Genomic DNA, 13,263 nt, shown 5'->3' with positions numbered 1-13,263 from the left:
CCCGCGGGTCCGCGGGCTCCAGCCCTCGCCACCCGTCTCCCCGTGCCCAACGGGCCAAGCGCCGAGGCTGCGGGCGAGCAGTGGCACCCATGGCAGCAGCCTCAAACCCTAAAAAATGGTGTGGGAGGAAACTCCAGTCCTAAAAATACCAGTCACTGGTGAGCGCCTGGGAAGGACCTGTGCCTCCGAGCCGCCTGCTGCGCCGCGTGGTGCCTCTCGCCTGTCGTGGGCTTGGGCTGGGTCTGGTGCCCAGGTCTGCCACCATGCCCAGCTAACGCTCCTGCCTCTGCATAGGGCTTGCCGCCTGACCTGCCCTTGGGGAAGATGGGAAAGGGCTACAAGGTGGTGGTCTGTGGAATGGCCTCGGTGGGGAAGACTGCGATTTTGGAGCAGCTTCTCTATGGAAAGCATACTGTTGGTGAGAGATTTTTACTTTTGGGGGGAGGGGAGGATTGTTTCCTTTTCCAGCATCATGTTCTATGGGGGCTCCAAGAAACCAGTAACTGGGGACTTTGAACTGTGCTGAGGTGAAGGAGGAAATTAATGTGGTTTTCTTGCATCTCTGGCTGGTTCCTGAAATTCATAGTCACTTACTTACTGATTTTTAAAAGAGGCTGGAGAACAACACGTTTTGTGATGTCCCCCGTTATAAAATACGTGAATGTTTAAAAAAAACAAACACAGAAAGCAGGTGATGTGCTTGCTGCCTCTTTACATAAGAAATATCTCATTCCCTGAAAGGTGCTGCAGATGCCTGAAGAATAAATAGATGTCACGTGGTGAGCAGAAAGACTGTTTAGACTTTTGTTCCAACTCCTTAAAGCTTTATTTTCCTTGGTTTTGGCTAACATCTAATCAAAGCACTGGAAAAAAACAGCTCAGCTTCAGATCCCACGTTCTGTGGTGAACTTCAAGGGCCAAGCTTCTTGGCTCTCAGAGAAATCCTCCCATGGAAAACGGACTTGAGAGAGGAGCATGGGATGGCTGAGGCTTGCTGTGCACAGAAGAAAGGGAGCGGAGGCGAACCCAGCTTGTTTCCCTGTTTCCACATGACCTGGCTTTGCGAGGAAGGGCAACGATCGGCAGGCTGACAAATTATTCCTGCCTCTGGGGCTCGGGGGTCAGTCTCAGGGCTTTGACAGAAGATGTCTAGTCAATTTGTATCTTTTCCTCCAGCCAGTAAATTGAATGTTGAGGTAAGTTATTGGATAAACACCAGGGTTTCTAGAACGGTGCTTTGCAGATGCTGCGCCTTTAAAATGTGTGGATGGCAGGAATTTGCTGGCAAAGCGTGATACAGAACTGCCTGCTAATACCCTTCTTTAAAAGGAGGATTTCCTCTAATGCTGCAGCAACATCTGTTTGTAGCATCCTACCGAGCCCTGGGCACGTAGCCCCACGTAGCTTTCAGCGTGAAGGCTGCAAAACCTGCAGGCTGGAGGTTTTTCCCTCTGCTGCTGACCTGTCTCTCCTCCATGCTGGATGATTGTGGGGGACACCCAGCAGCACGAGCGAGGCCACGTTCCCCGAGTCGTGTTGCCTTGTGTTACTTCCTGCCCCCAGCTCCTATTAGCGACCCAGGCAGGAAGGATACTCGGGTGTTGCTCATTGGGGGAGCTATTTATGGAGCCGGCCATGTACATGATTATACAACGTCACGGATACTGGCTGACATAACCCGAGGGAGGCCTCGTGCCTGAGATTTATCTGTGGGTGTCCCTGTGTGGCTCCCGCACGCCCCGCTCCAGCTCCGCTCCAGCTCCGCCGCTGTGCAATGCAGGCTTTTCCCACCCTCTCCTAAAAACATCACTTTGCCTTCCCTGCAGCTCTACTCCCAGTTTTTGGACTTAACAGAAAGGGAGGGAGCAGCAGATAGTGGAGGGGTGTGCAAGGGGAGAAGGAAGAAGTTAGCCTCCTGTTTTCAATTATTTGGGTCAAATCTTATTCACAAGACATTTGGAGAAAGAGGGCAAATGGCAGAGTCAAGAGCATGGAGAGGGATCCTATGGAGCCACTGCAGCCCCAGGGGATGAGCGGCCGTGGCTCAGCGCTTTTAGTATCACCCATATGTGCGACCAGGCACATTTTGGGGGTTGAACTGACAGGTTGGTGTTTCTGGCAGTCCCGCTGAGTGGTCACCACCCTCCCCACCTCTTCTTCAGCCCATGGGCACTTGTGGCAGAGGGTGCCTGAAATATGGGCTGGTGAAAATGGTTCCCAGAAGATCTCTAGCTACTGCTGCAATCTGTGTGGATTTAACCCTTGAGCTGTGGAGGCAGGACAGCACTGTGGGGGTTTCACTGGGTGGGGTTAGCGTGAGGAATGGTGAGTCTTTGCTCCTTAGATGAGCTGCTTTAAACAGTGGTAGCAACCACCATGGCTGCTGCTGCTGTTGCAGGGGTGGCCCCTCCATGCTTAAAATGTGATTACTGAATCTCGATCCTGGTTTCCTAAAGCTTGCAAGCTCCAGAAAGCTGACACGTACATCCCGGCTCCTGGCCTTTTTGGCAGGACACAGAAAGGACTAGTGTGCCTGCTGAAAGCCTGTCTGTTCAGAGCCATCCAGCAAGGCAGCTCACCGGGCACGGCAACATGGACACAAGCTGTTTTAAAACCTGTGCTTCCTGACTGACGTCAGGAGCAGCTCTGCACCCAGCCTGAGGAGCTGTGGGGACGACTGCCGAGCCAACGCGTGGAGTCCCTCCAGCCCTGATGGCACCCACACCCTCCTCCCAGTGACAAGAGGCATGCTCAGGCTTGGTTGTAGGCTCGGAGCACAAGGTCTGGTGCCATCCTCTGACATGGGAGTCTCCTCCTGGCTGTAAATCAGCCATGAGCCTTTCTCAGTGCTCACTGCCTCCCATTGACTTTCCTGTAAAAAGGAGTGGTGGCACAGCTGCTCCCAGGGAAGTGGTGACTGTCCTTGGAGGTTTCACGCTGCTAAATAAAGCCCTTGGCTTTGAGCCCATGCTCCTGGCTGTGTGCTTGGTGGTGGTGCTGTAAACCCAGTTGCACTGTGTTTCTTTTCCTAGAAAAATGTGCACCATCAGCTCTCCCTGGCTTGTCAGGGATGAAGTCCCTAAGTGCTGCCACTTCTCACGTGGTCAGCAGCCAGCACTCTTGCAAAGGCACTAAGATTGCTTGAAGTCAAAGAGGAAAAAGTACTCAGTAGGGAGGAATAAGCCCCCAAAAGGAATATCTGTGTCCCTGGGGCATGTGAACGACAATGTGTGGTACCCAGGCTTTAAAACTGCAAGAAAGGCTGTTTGCCTTGGGCCCTCGGGTGAGAAAGGAGAAGAGGGCAAAAATATGAGAGATGGTCAGAGCTGTGTAAAGTAACACACATACTGCATGGCAGCCTCTCTGGCTAAACTGATATAAGGAGCCAGACAAAACCTGAAAGGTGTTTGAAATGGGCGTAGATTTAGCTTTGAGTCATGCAGGGACTCTACTGCCATAGGTCAGGCCAAGTAGTTGTTAAGGCTTGCACAATGAATACAGTTGTCTGGTACCTGGAATGATCTCTCTTCTTGTGGGTTCAGTGTTGTCTTTGTCCAAGTCCTCCACCTTCTCTTACACTCCTGAAGAAAGAGGAGCCAGTCTTCTCCTCAATCATGAAGTGGGTCCTTGACTGGCAGTAGAAGATTGTCCCACTAAATGCCTGTGGTACCAAGCATGGCTTGGCCTGAGCAATCCTGAGAGGGCTAACAGGACAGTTCCTGTCTTAACTTTGGCACGGAACACATCTGTGAAGAGCATAGGTATTTTTCCTTGAACAGCGTTCTTGTTTAGTGATGGTGCAGAAGGGAGTCTTCCTCCTGCCTTTATCGCTGGCCCCTCAGCCTGTGGTAAAGCTTATCAGCTCAACAGGAGGAGATGAGAGCTCTTCTTGTAGAAAACACAATTTTCCTTATCTCTGCCTCCTGGCTGTGTAAATAACTGCTATGGTCAGGTTATTCCTAAGCAGCTGCTTCCTAGCTTCTTACTAGCTGGGAATGAAAACACCAGGTATCACTGTGGTAGAACTCATAGCGAGGGAATTTGCTTCGCATGGTCTCAGCTGGAGGGATTTGGGCTTTTGGCTTTCACAGCTCCAGCAATGTTTGGCTAGTTAACCAAATTATGCATTCTTACATCTTTCTTAAATCAAAACTACTACCTGGTAGAGCTGTGGTCAGCTTTGCGTTTTAGAAATAGATGAAAAATGGAGCTGAATGTATGCAATGGAGGGTCACAACTCTGGCTACTAGTTGGTGGGACCAGCACCTTATCAGCTAAACCTAAATAGACCAGCTCCTGTTGAGGCCTGTCCAGCTCTTCTGCAAGGCAAGGATCCTCTGATACGCTGTCATTTGAGACCTAAGTAGGCAAAACCTGTTATCATGCAGTTTAGAAACACAAGGATAGGTGTTCTTTGCTAAATTCCTGCTGAAAAGAGCGAGGGAGAGCTTACATAGGAGATATTAAAAAGTACGCAAGAAGACACAACATTTGCACTGTGTTTATGTTCAAGAGTCTCTTGGGAATTTCTGAAATTCCATCCATCTCAAAATTTTGCTTTAATTTGATATTTGCAGTAACTCTGCCTTGTACAGCCTGGGTGTGCAGAGTTCATTAATATATTGAGCCTTTTCTTCTCCTCACTGTGAGACCACTGGGGTTGAAACACCCCTCAATTAATGACTGAGGCTTCCCCTTGCAGTTCCTCTGTGGCAGCAGTTGGTCACATAAATGAAGACCTTTCTGCCTCTCCCAAGACTCCCACCCACTAAGTAGGTGTTAGAGAGTGATATCAATCTCCTGTCTATTCCTCCTTACCCTCCCTAACTTTTTTTCATCTTTATTTTCCAAAGAAACCATGAGATTGTTCACTGTCTTGTTAGTTCCCCTTTCCTCCCATAGTGTCTGAACCTGACAACTGGTTCCATCTGCCTGTTATTCTGTGTCACAGCAGTAGGTATCTCAAAGTATGTTTCTGTAAATTTAGAAAAAATGGTAGCAGGAAAGAGGGAAAAGACCCAAAATAACGCTGTCCTCCAAGGAAAGCCTACCTGAGCAGGCAGCAGTCTGAAGGGCAGCAGCTCCCCCACGCAAGCTGCCCTTGCCCACCCAGGTATGGAGGTGGGAGGACTCTTGTGAACGCCAGTGAAGGAAAGGAGAACCAGGGTCCTTGTGACAGGGATGGTGCCGGACACCTTCCGGGGACACCGGGCTTTCCTGACCAGTTTTGCTGCTCGTACAACTTGCCCAGCACGTGTGTGCATGGAAACCAGGGACTGTATGAATGGCATGGTACCAACAAGAACTGTAAACATCGCCAGCAAGATGTGGCTAGCACGTGGCCTGGGCTTTTGAAGCAGGGCCTAGACTAAGGTAACACAGGTATGTCTATAAAATTATCTGTGTTTGCTTAGGAATCTGCTTCCATATACTCCTTCCCACAATGTACGTAGCTGAAATTTCACCTCTGGAATCTGGTACTGATGTACAAGTTCCAGCTCCCTCCAAAGTGCCCTTCTGCTTCCCATCAAAATTTGTTATTCTACTCTGCTGACCGAAGTACCAGGTCTTATTTTTTCCTCTTTGTTTTCAAGTAGGATGTTGAAAGATGTAATTTTCATTGCTACTTTTAACACCATTAGGAAAAGACTGTCACAGGAGAATGTGGATATATTAAGGACTTGCATTACAGTGCAGCATTTAGATGGTAAAATCTTGTACAACGTTATTCATTGCTTTCTAAAAAAGAAAACTTAGGTACTTCTGGTTCATTCCATCTTGACAAAGTAGTATTTACTGATGCTAGGTAGTTCTTCGACCTGTCTGTAAAGTGCAATGAGGCAGAGCAAGAAAAATCAAGTGCTCTATCCAGAAAGGGCTCTCTTACCTACTTCAGTCTTTAAAAAGGCCCTTGTGACACATGCTCCAAGCGCTTGGAGTGTGCTCATGCTTCCTCTTTTTATTAACCTTTGTTTTGTCCTTCTGCTCTTAGTTTTGCTCCTGCACGTTAGCATGGCTATATTTGGAGATGAGAGAAATGAATTCGTTGCAAACCTAATAAGAGTTTGATCTACGAAGACCGCACAGAGAGGGGCACACAGAACAGCTTGTGCCACTTCCCTGTGCGGGAAGCCAGCGGCGTGGGTGGGATGCTTTAGCTTGTTCACCAATGTGAAGTATTTTGAACAGTGTCATTGACTAAAGGAAAATCCTTATTTTCACAGGCTAGATAATCCCTTGTGTTTTCTTTAACAATGCTGTGATATGGTCCTTTTTTGGCAGACAAAGAGAATAATGTGGGACTTGTTACTGTAGCCCTGCGGTGGCAAACAATTAGCGTGTATAGGAGTGCAGCAGAGGCAAAAATGTGGATTGTAAAGGGTTTATGTGAATACTTAAAACTAACTCTAAAAGTGGCCCAGCTACACTGTACATAGTTTGTTGGGACCTGTAACCTTAAGCACCTGCAGCCAAGGGGAACACAAAGCTAAGGTGATCTATGTGTTTTCAGGTTAGGCTTGGAAAAAAATGTTTTAATTAGTTCAAAGTTAGCTGCCTTGAATTACCTGAAGTTTACCATGGGGAGAGGAAGGAAGGACAGCTAGTGTGCAGAGAATTACCATGGAGCAGGTGATATATATATATGAAAGCTTGTTACACCTTGTGCATGCTCTTATCGTCTAGTAAATGAGCTTGCTCCTATTAGCAAATCTAAGTAATTTTAAATCCCTAAGGGATGGAAAAAGCTCACTGTGTATTTGAGTAAATATAGCATGCAACTTTGCTTGCATGCAAACATCCCCTTCCCTTTCTGGCTTGATTTCACTTGTTAGTTAGTTCTCCCACCAATACACATCCATTTTCAGAACGATTCCTTTGGCTCCTGCTTCTGCTGTATGATCCAGGTCAATATGAAGGAAAGGAGTAGGCTCAAGATGTTAGTACTTGACTATCTGGTGTTTCTTGGCTGTTCTTCCAAGAGGGTATGTTTGGGCAGGCCCTTGCAGCACGTTTGGCATCGAACTGGTACACTAGGTGGTTGGAGTTTGGGAAGAGCTGTGTATCTTATCCTATCCTGAATGTACGTGTTGTATAGATAAATTTCACAGGCATAATCATGTGCTCAAAGATTAGATGGTTGTGTTTATGCAGTGCTGCTATTGTAAATAGCTGGTGCAGCGATCTGTGAACACAGCCCTTCGTGGGCAAGTCGGGGAAGGTCGAGTCCAGGTCAAGTCACTCTGGAGAACATGCACTGAAAGCTATTGTAGGGTAAAATTATGCCATACTGCAAATAGTTCTTGTAGTGGTGCTGTGCTTACACCAGTTGAACTTTCCTGCTTGTTTTACAACAGGCATAGAAGAAGGTGCCACAATGGAAGATGTGTATTTGGCGTCGGTGGAGACAGATCGAGGCGTGAAGGAACAGTTGAGGCTTTATGACACCAGGGGTCTGCAGGAGGGCGTAGAATTGCCAAAACACTATTTCTCTGTCACTGATGGCTTCGTTCTTGTGTATGCTGTGACGAGCCTCGAATCTTTCCAAAGAGTCGAACTGCTCAAAAAGGAGATCGACATCTTTAGAGACAAAAAGGAGGTAAATCCACATAGCCTTAACTGCTCGCTCGGCTTGTCAATGTTAAGGTTGCAAAGCATTTTTTTTTTCTGCAAAACTCGCATGCAAAGGAAAACAAATGCACCCACAGCCTTGGGCAATCCAGCAAAAGGAAGCTTCCTCATGCTGGGGAAGCCTGACTCGCATGCCATGCAGGTCATGCGAAAGAATGCATTGGTTTGTTTTCCTCCTTACTTCCTGTACTATGGCTAAAATTCAGTTAGTTGCATGCACCATCCAGGATACTTATGACTAATAAAACATATGGTCTATAGCAGTGCAATTCATATGGGTTTTTTTTAGGTATTATACATGGGAAGTCAAGTGCATAGAGTAATACAGCAAGGGGCATTATCTTTGTTTTGTATTCATGTACTCCATGGCTTACAAACTAGTGTAATTGACACTGGGTCTCCCAGACATTAGTCAATTGGCAAAGCAGCTTTAATGTATTTTAACAACCATATTGAATCAATTCAATTGTGTGAAATGACTGCTCTATTTTCCCTTAGAAAGCAGCTAGTGTTTTCAGCTGACAGTGTTCCAGCTTAGCTAAACAAATATAACTTGCATGTGGCATTAGCATTATGGCTTTTCCTACAATATCTTTATATTCTCGAGTTGTTTTTCCTGCTAAATGTCTTTAGCCTACAGCTTTCCAAATGTCTGTTTTACGCAGTTAAAAAGATAGGAGAAAAAAAAAAAAAAGTGTGTGAAGAATTAATTGGATAATGGTAGTGGCATAATTTCCAAAAATGTCACTCGTTTAGTCCCGACTGCACGTGGGGCGGTGGAGGAAGGCAGGGTCCAGGTCTGGCAGCAGCCGAAGGCGCAGTGATGGGGAGGTGTGTCAGCTGGTGGGAGCTGCGGGCGGTCACGTAGGCCAGGGACACGGGAGTCAGTCAGCGCTCCCCTGCAGGGCAAGGAAAGGTGGACAAGCAGGAAATTTTTCCCAGGCACTGTGTTTTGAGGGCCCTGATGTGTTACTTTGCAGCATGTTTTAATGTGGAGAGGGAGTCACAGACCCCAGCAGAATCCACGTCCCTCTCTTCTGCATTACCTGCCAGAACTCTTCTTTCCTGTTGCATGCACGTATTTCATAAAGAAGCCAATTTACTCATCCTTTGGGAGAGCTTAAAGTTGCAATCTTGACTGAGGATAATGTAGTCGAAAGAGCAGTGCCTACAATAAGCTGGATAAATTAATTTCTGTGATTTCTGGTCTACATAAAAGGGGCTTTGAAGGTGAGATCAAGAATTCTGCCTTAAGATAGTGTCATTGGACTTAAAGTTTAGGTTCTGCTAGAATACATCCTTAACCGAATTAGGGCTGTACCTTCACACGTGGTGCTTCTGAGCTGGCAGAACGTGACCTTGTTGAGTGGCACTGTCCTCTGTTGTGTGGCAGACGACACTGATGGCTGGTTCCTTCCATCTGCTGGCTGTGGGGGCTCTCCAGCATGTACCTTAAAACCTGGCCAAATTTTATACTAAATAGGGGTTGTGTTCCCTCATTCTGACAGAGCTTAACTGTAGGTAAAATCCAGTTGGAGCAGGTGGTAAATGCATATGAAGATTATAGCTTCTTTCAAAGCCTTCGCAGAGGGAACAAGTATTTTTCCAAACACCCTAGGCTGATATAGAAAAGCAAAGAAGCCTCAGAGCTCACAGGAACAGGACAAACACCTCTAGCTGGAGAGAAACAAAAGACATCTTCAAGTTAGCTTGATAAACAGGAAAGATCAGGCAGGTGTGGCCACAGCAAAAACCCCAAATCATCAGCAAGAAAGGACCTTATCACTTGGATCTTTGTCTAACCACTAGCGTAGAGATGAGACCAGAGCTTGACTAAGAACCTTGAACTATAAATATAGGCATGGTTTCCCCTAAGAGCTGATGATGGTAAAACATTTTTAGAAAATGGTTAACTTAAAATAAGCATGAGCAGTAGCTTGAAGTGGCCAGCACGACCTTCATCACTTCTGAGAACTGAAGCCCTGGGCAGGCCACGGCAGGCCCCTGAGCTGAGCCACGCCATACCGACTCGGTGGTAGAGATCACTCGGTGGAGCCTCACAGCCAAGGGTCGGACTTGATTCACTCTGCTGCTCCGGGCAGCTAACTAGCTGCCCTTGAAACTGCTTCTGAGAGGATGGTGCTGGTGCTTACTTGACCGCTTCAGCAACAAACGAGTGTCCCCTTAGGTCCCTCTAGTGGCTTCCCGTGCCCGCGGGAGCGGGGCCCAACAGCTCAAGCTGGGGGTTTGGGAAAAAACAAGCCAGGCAAAATCCACAGCTCTGGGGTCCAGGCTTTCTCTGCTGCCATGCATTTTGTCCACCCCTTGAGCATTTGGCTGCTCTGACCTGCTCGGATGCCATGCTCGTACCGTTTGTCTAGGGCAGCTCAGTTGGCACGTAAATGGACAATGGGGCTGTTCAACTTTGGCTCTCTTGGGTATTGCTTCCCTTTAAGCAATCAAGGGGAGAAGGGGAAGTCCTCCATATCCTAGTATTAAAACCAGCTCCCAGTGCCACAAGTAGATGAGGCTAATTCAAATCCCAGACCCTGATCTTCCAAGCTACAGGAGCTTACCTTGTGGCAGTGCTAAGTTAAAGAACAGGTCTGAACTGTGTTGCTACTTGTCTGCTGTTCAAAACCATTGTGAGCTGTGGACGCTTTTTGTGTAAAGCTCATCCTTTTGTTTTGTTTGTAGGTAACAGTTGTTGTCCTGGGAAACAAAACTGACCTCTTGGACCAAAGGGAAGTGGAAACAGAAGCAGCACAGCAATGGGCAAGGGCTGAGAAAGTGAGACTGTGGGAAGTGACTGTGACAGATCGGAAAACACTGCTTGAGCCCTTCACCTTCCTAGCTAACAAACTCTCCCAGTCCCAGAACAAATCAACGTTTCCTTTGCCTGGAAGGAAAAGCAAAGGGAATAACTGTGATAACTAAGCTACCTTAGCATTGTCCGCTGCTGCCAAGTCACAGCCTAAGTCCTTTCTGTGCCATTTGCTTCTTGCAGTTTCACTTAAAGCAATAATCTCATTCAGCAATAAAATCAGCAAGCTCATGGCTAAGAGGTATCCTTCCTTCTCATACTTGGCTTGATAAAGTCACTGGTGGTAAACGCCTTGAAGAGCACTTCATGAGAGTTCCTTTGCAACAAGGGTTATGGAGGAGGGAGGGAGGGACGGTGGATGCCTCCCTAGCAGGGGCTTTGACTATGCCTGGATATAGCCATGTTGTGGGACACATCAACAAGCTTATTAAGCAATCCCCCTGCAGATCTATAGCCTCTAGTCACAAATAGTACTAGCTGCAATAGAGCACTCAATTTGGAGAGAGGAAATGTTTTAAATGGCAACAGTCCTTTTACCTTGACCTTAAACAGGTGCACGGGGCTTTCTGATGCTGCAGGAGGCTGAGGTCAGCGTGTTGTTTCAGAAGGGTTTGGGACAAGAGAAACTACTACTAGCAGATTTAGCTCCTAGTTCTGCTAGTGTCTAGAGGGGGGGAAAAAAAAAAATCTTGGGACATTCTAGCACACATCTACAGGGACATGAAGCTTGTCAGCAAAATCTGGCAAATAGTGCTTTCAGCTCAGGAATTTATTTGTACAAACCAGAAAGGCTCTCGGAGCACTCATTAATTTAACAGCGACCTGAAGGACAACATAGCTGTACGTGGTTCTGTTCCAGCATGCCCCACACAAATCAGTCAGGGTCACGTAGGTGATAATTCCCTGGGCAGTGTCACGGAGCAGCTGTCCCCGCAGGAGGGGCTGCCCGGACTCGGCTCCACGCCTGGTGCCACACCCGCCGTCAGCCCCGCCGCGGCGACCCCCCCTCGGCAGGGACTCCCAGAGGTACCAGCGCTAATGGCCCTGCTCTGAACGTGCTGCATGGGTCCCTGTGCACGCTGGTAGAGCTGTGCTGCAGGAACCCACCGTCCCAGGTCAGCCTGCCAGTAACCTCAACAAAACCGGGTATCGGGGGACAGCATGAACAACCGTTCCCAGAGAGAGCAGCCAGCTTCTGGCTTCCAACAACCTCCTATACCAATGGATAGCAGCTTTTCTTTGTATTTGAAGACAACAGTGGGGAGAGGGAGTGAACTGAAGCACCCAGTTCCCTCATTTCCCACTAAATTAATGTTGTTTTGAAGAAGTATTGAGAATTTCACTGTGAGTCAGCAAAACCACGAGGCATATTTGCACTGTCATATCGTAACTGCTAAATAGCAAGCATGTTTAATGATCAAAATTAAGCTGTGTGCTTACAGCATTGCTCTTCCTGAACACTAACAAATAAAGTCCATCAGCATTACTAATGTCAGAGCAGCAGTACAAACCACTAAAAATTACGCAGGTATTCCTGCCTTTATAATGAAGGCAGGCGAAACTGTTTATGTGCTTTGCTCAATATAGTTTGGATTGCTGTGGCCAAGGAGTAAGATAAGAGAGCAATTATGAATGAGCAAGCTCTTGTAATGGCCTGCTAGAAACATGCAATTGTTCCTGTTGCAACACTGCAGCTGAGTAAGCACTGCAGCACGACCTCCCCAGCCCGGGCAGCAGGAGTCATTGTCCCCAGAGATGCTGCAGAGCAACACTCCCTCCCCACTCACTTCCGACCCAACACACGCACTCCACCTGCTCCCCACCCCGAAGGCTCCGCACCTGCCTGCGTGCTTGGGAGCTGGGGGTGGCTGCAGAGCAGCAGCGGTTCACCTCCTTCCTGTAGCCTCTCACCAAGGAATGGGTTCTGCTCCTCCTCTCCAGCTCTGCGGAGCCCTTCTCCTAGAAGGGCTTGGACTTGGTTCAGCTTTGGATCGATCTAAACAAGCGAAGACCTCTGCTAACCACGCATCATCGCTGAAGCCGACCCTTGAGCCAAGGGAGTGCAGGTCAACAAGTCAGAATTAACTTAAAATTATGTGGAGATGGATGGAATGGAGACAGCTGGGTTCTGTCCAGCTCTGCACCATGCAGACTTGGTGCCAATTCCACTGCCAAGACTGATGTCACCTGTTGGCTGCCAGAGCTGTGTCGTGCAAGATCAGCTTGCTCACTTGCTCCCGTGGACACTCAGGACCTCACAATGTTTTAACACAGGCGAGAGGAAGAGGGATCTTCTCAATGACTAATGCCATTTTCCCAAACAGGTTACATAAGGCAAACACATGATCTTTAAATTCATTAAATTCATCAGAAAAAAAGTTTAGATCACTTTAGGCATTCACATAAACAACCACCACCCACTGTTTCCTTTCATCAGCTTGTTCTGATGCTTTTTAAGCACTCAAATCAATTGTCTTTTCTAAATACCAAAGCATTTTGTTGACAAATGATGGAAAATGTAGTGTCTCTTCTGCAAACAATCTACACACAGTGGCTGGTACCAAGTAAAACTGAAATTCCCTGTAGTACAGTTTTACACAGGGGTAATAAGTACAGTACAGAGTAGGACATCGTACCTAGAGGGAAGAACATGTATTTTGTTCACACTGTCCTACTGACTCAAAACCTGTCTTAAGTCACTGGGACCACTTACCTTCTACATAGCTAGATGGTCTCTTCACAAGAAAATGGAGAAAAATTATTATAAAAAAGAAAAAAAAATTAGTAAATGGAACCATCTTCCTCTGAAA

General features: G+C 47.3%; 1 protein-coding gene across 2 annotated transcripts; it reads left to right on the top strand.

The window, feature by feature from the left end:
* The first annotated feature begins 245 nt into the window (after nucleotides 1-245).
* On the top strand, nucleotides 246-10,746 carry NKIRAS1 (NFKB inhibitor interacting Ras-like 1). Of its 2 annotated transcripts, none has more exons than XM_008950320.1 (3): nucleotides 246-418; nucleotides 7,356-7,597; nucleotides 10,327-10,746. In XM_008950320.1, the coding sequence occupies exons 1-3, from the start codon at nucleotides 325-327 to the stop codon at nucleotides 10,564-10,566; spliced, it is 576 nt and encodes a 191-aa protein (XP_008948568.1). In that variant the 5' UTR covers nucleotides 246-324; the 3' UTR covers nucleotides 10,567-10,746. The 2 variants fall into 2 exon arrangements, with proteins under 2 accessions (XP_008948568.1, XP_008948576.1); XM_008950328.1 differs by lacking the exon at nucleotides 246-418 and adding an exon at nucleotides 6,846-6,983 and having other exon boundaries at nucleotides 10,327-10,687.
* The last annotated feature ends 2,517 nt before the right edge of the window (nucleotides 10,747-13,263 follow it).

This window comes from Merops nubicus, unplaced genomic scaffold (assembly GCF_000691845.1).
Source record: "Merops nubicus isolate BGI_N331 unplaced genomic scaffold, ASM69184v1 scaffold39100, whole genome shotgun sequence".
In the NCBI taxonomy this organism is placed as follows: domain Eukaryota; kingdom Metazoa; phylum Chordata; class Aves; order Coraciiformes; family Meropidae; genus Merops; species Merops nubicus.
Note: the sequence above shows the minus strand (reverse complement) of the source record. Positions and strands in the feature narration are given on the sequence as shown.

What these genes read in the sequence shown, in the direction of transcription:
- NKIRAS1 (XM_008950320.1), top strand. Translation starts at nt 325, where the DNA reads ATGGGAAAGGGCTACAAGGTGGTGGTCTGTGGAATGGCCTCGGTGGGG. An exon ending in CTATGGAAAGCATACTGTTG is followed by an intron (nt 419 to 7,355) that starts GTGAGAGATTTT and finishes GTTTTACAACAG; the next exon opens with GCATAGAAGAAGGTGCCACA. An exon ending in TCTTTAGAGACAAAAAGGAG is followed by an intron (nt 7,598 to 10,326) that starts GTAAATCCACAT and finishes TTTTGTTTGTAG; the next exon opens with GTAACAGTTGTTGTCCTGGG.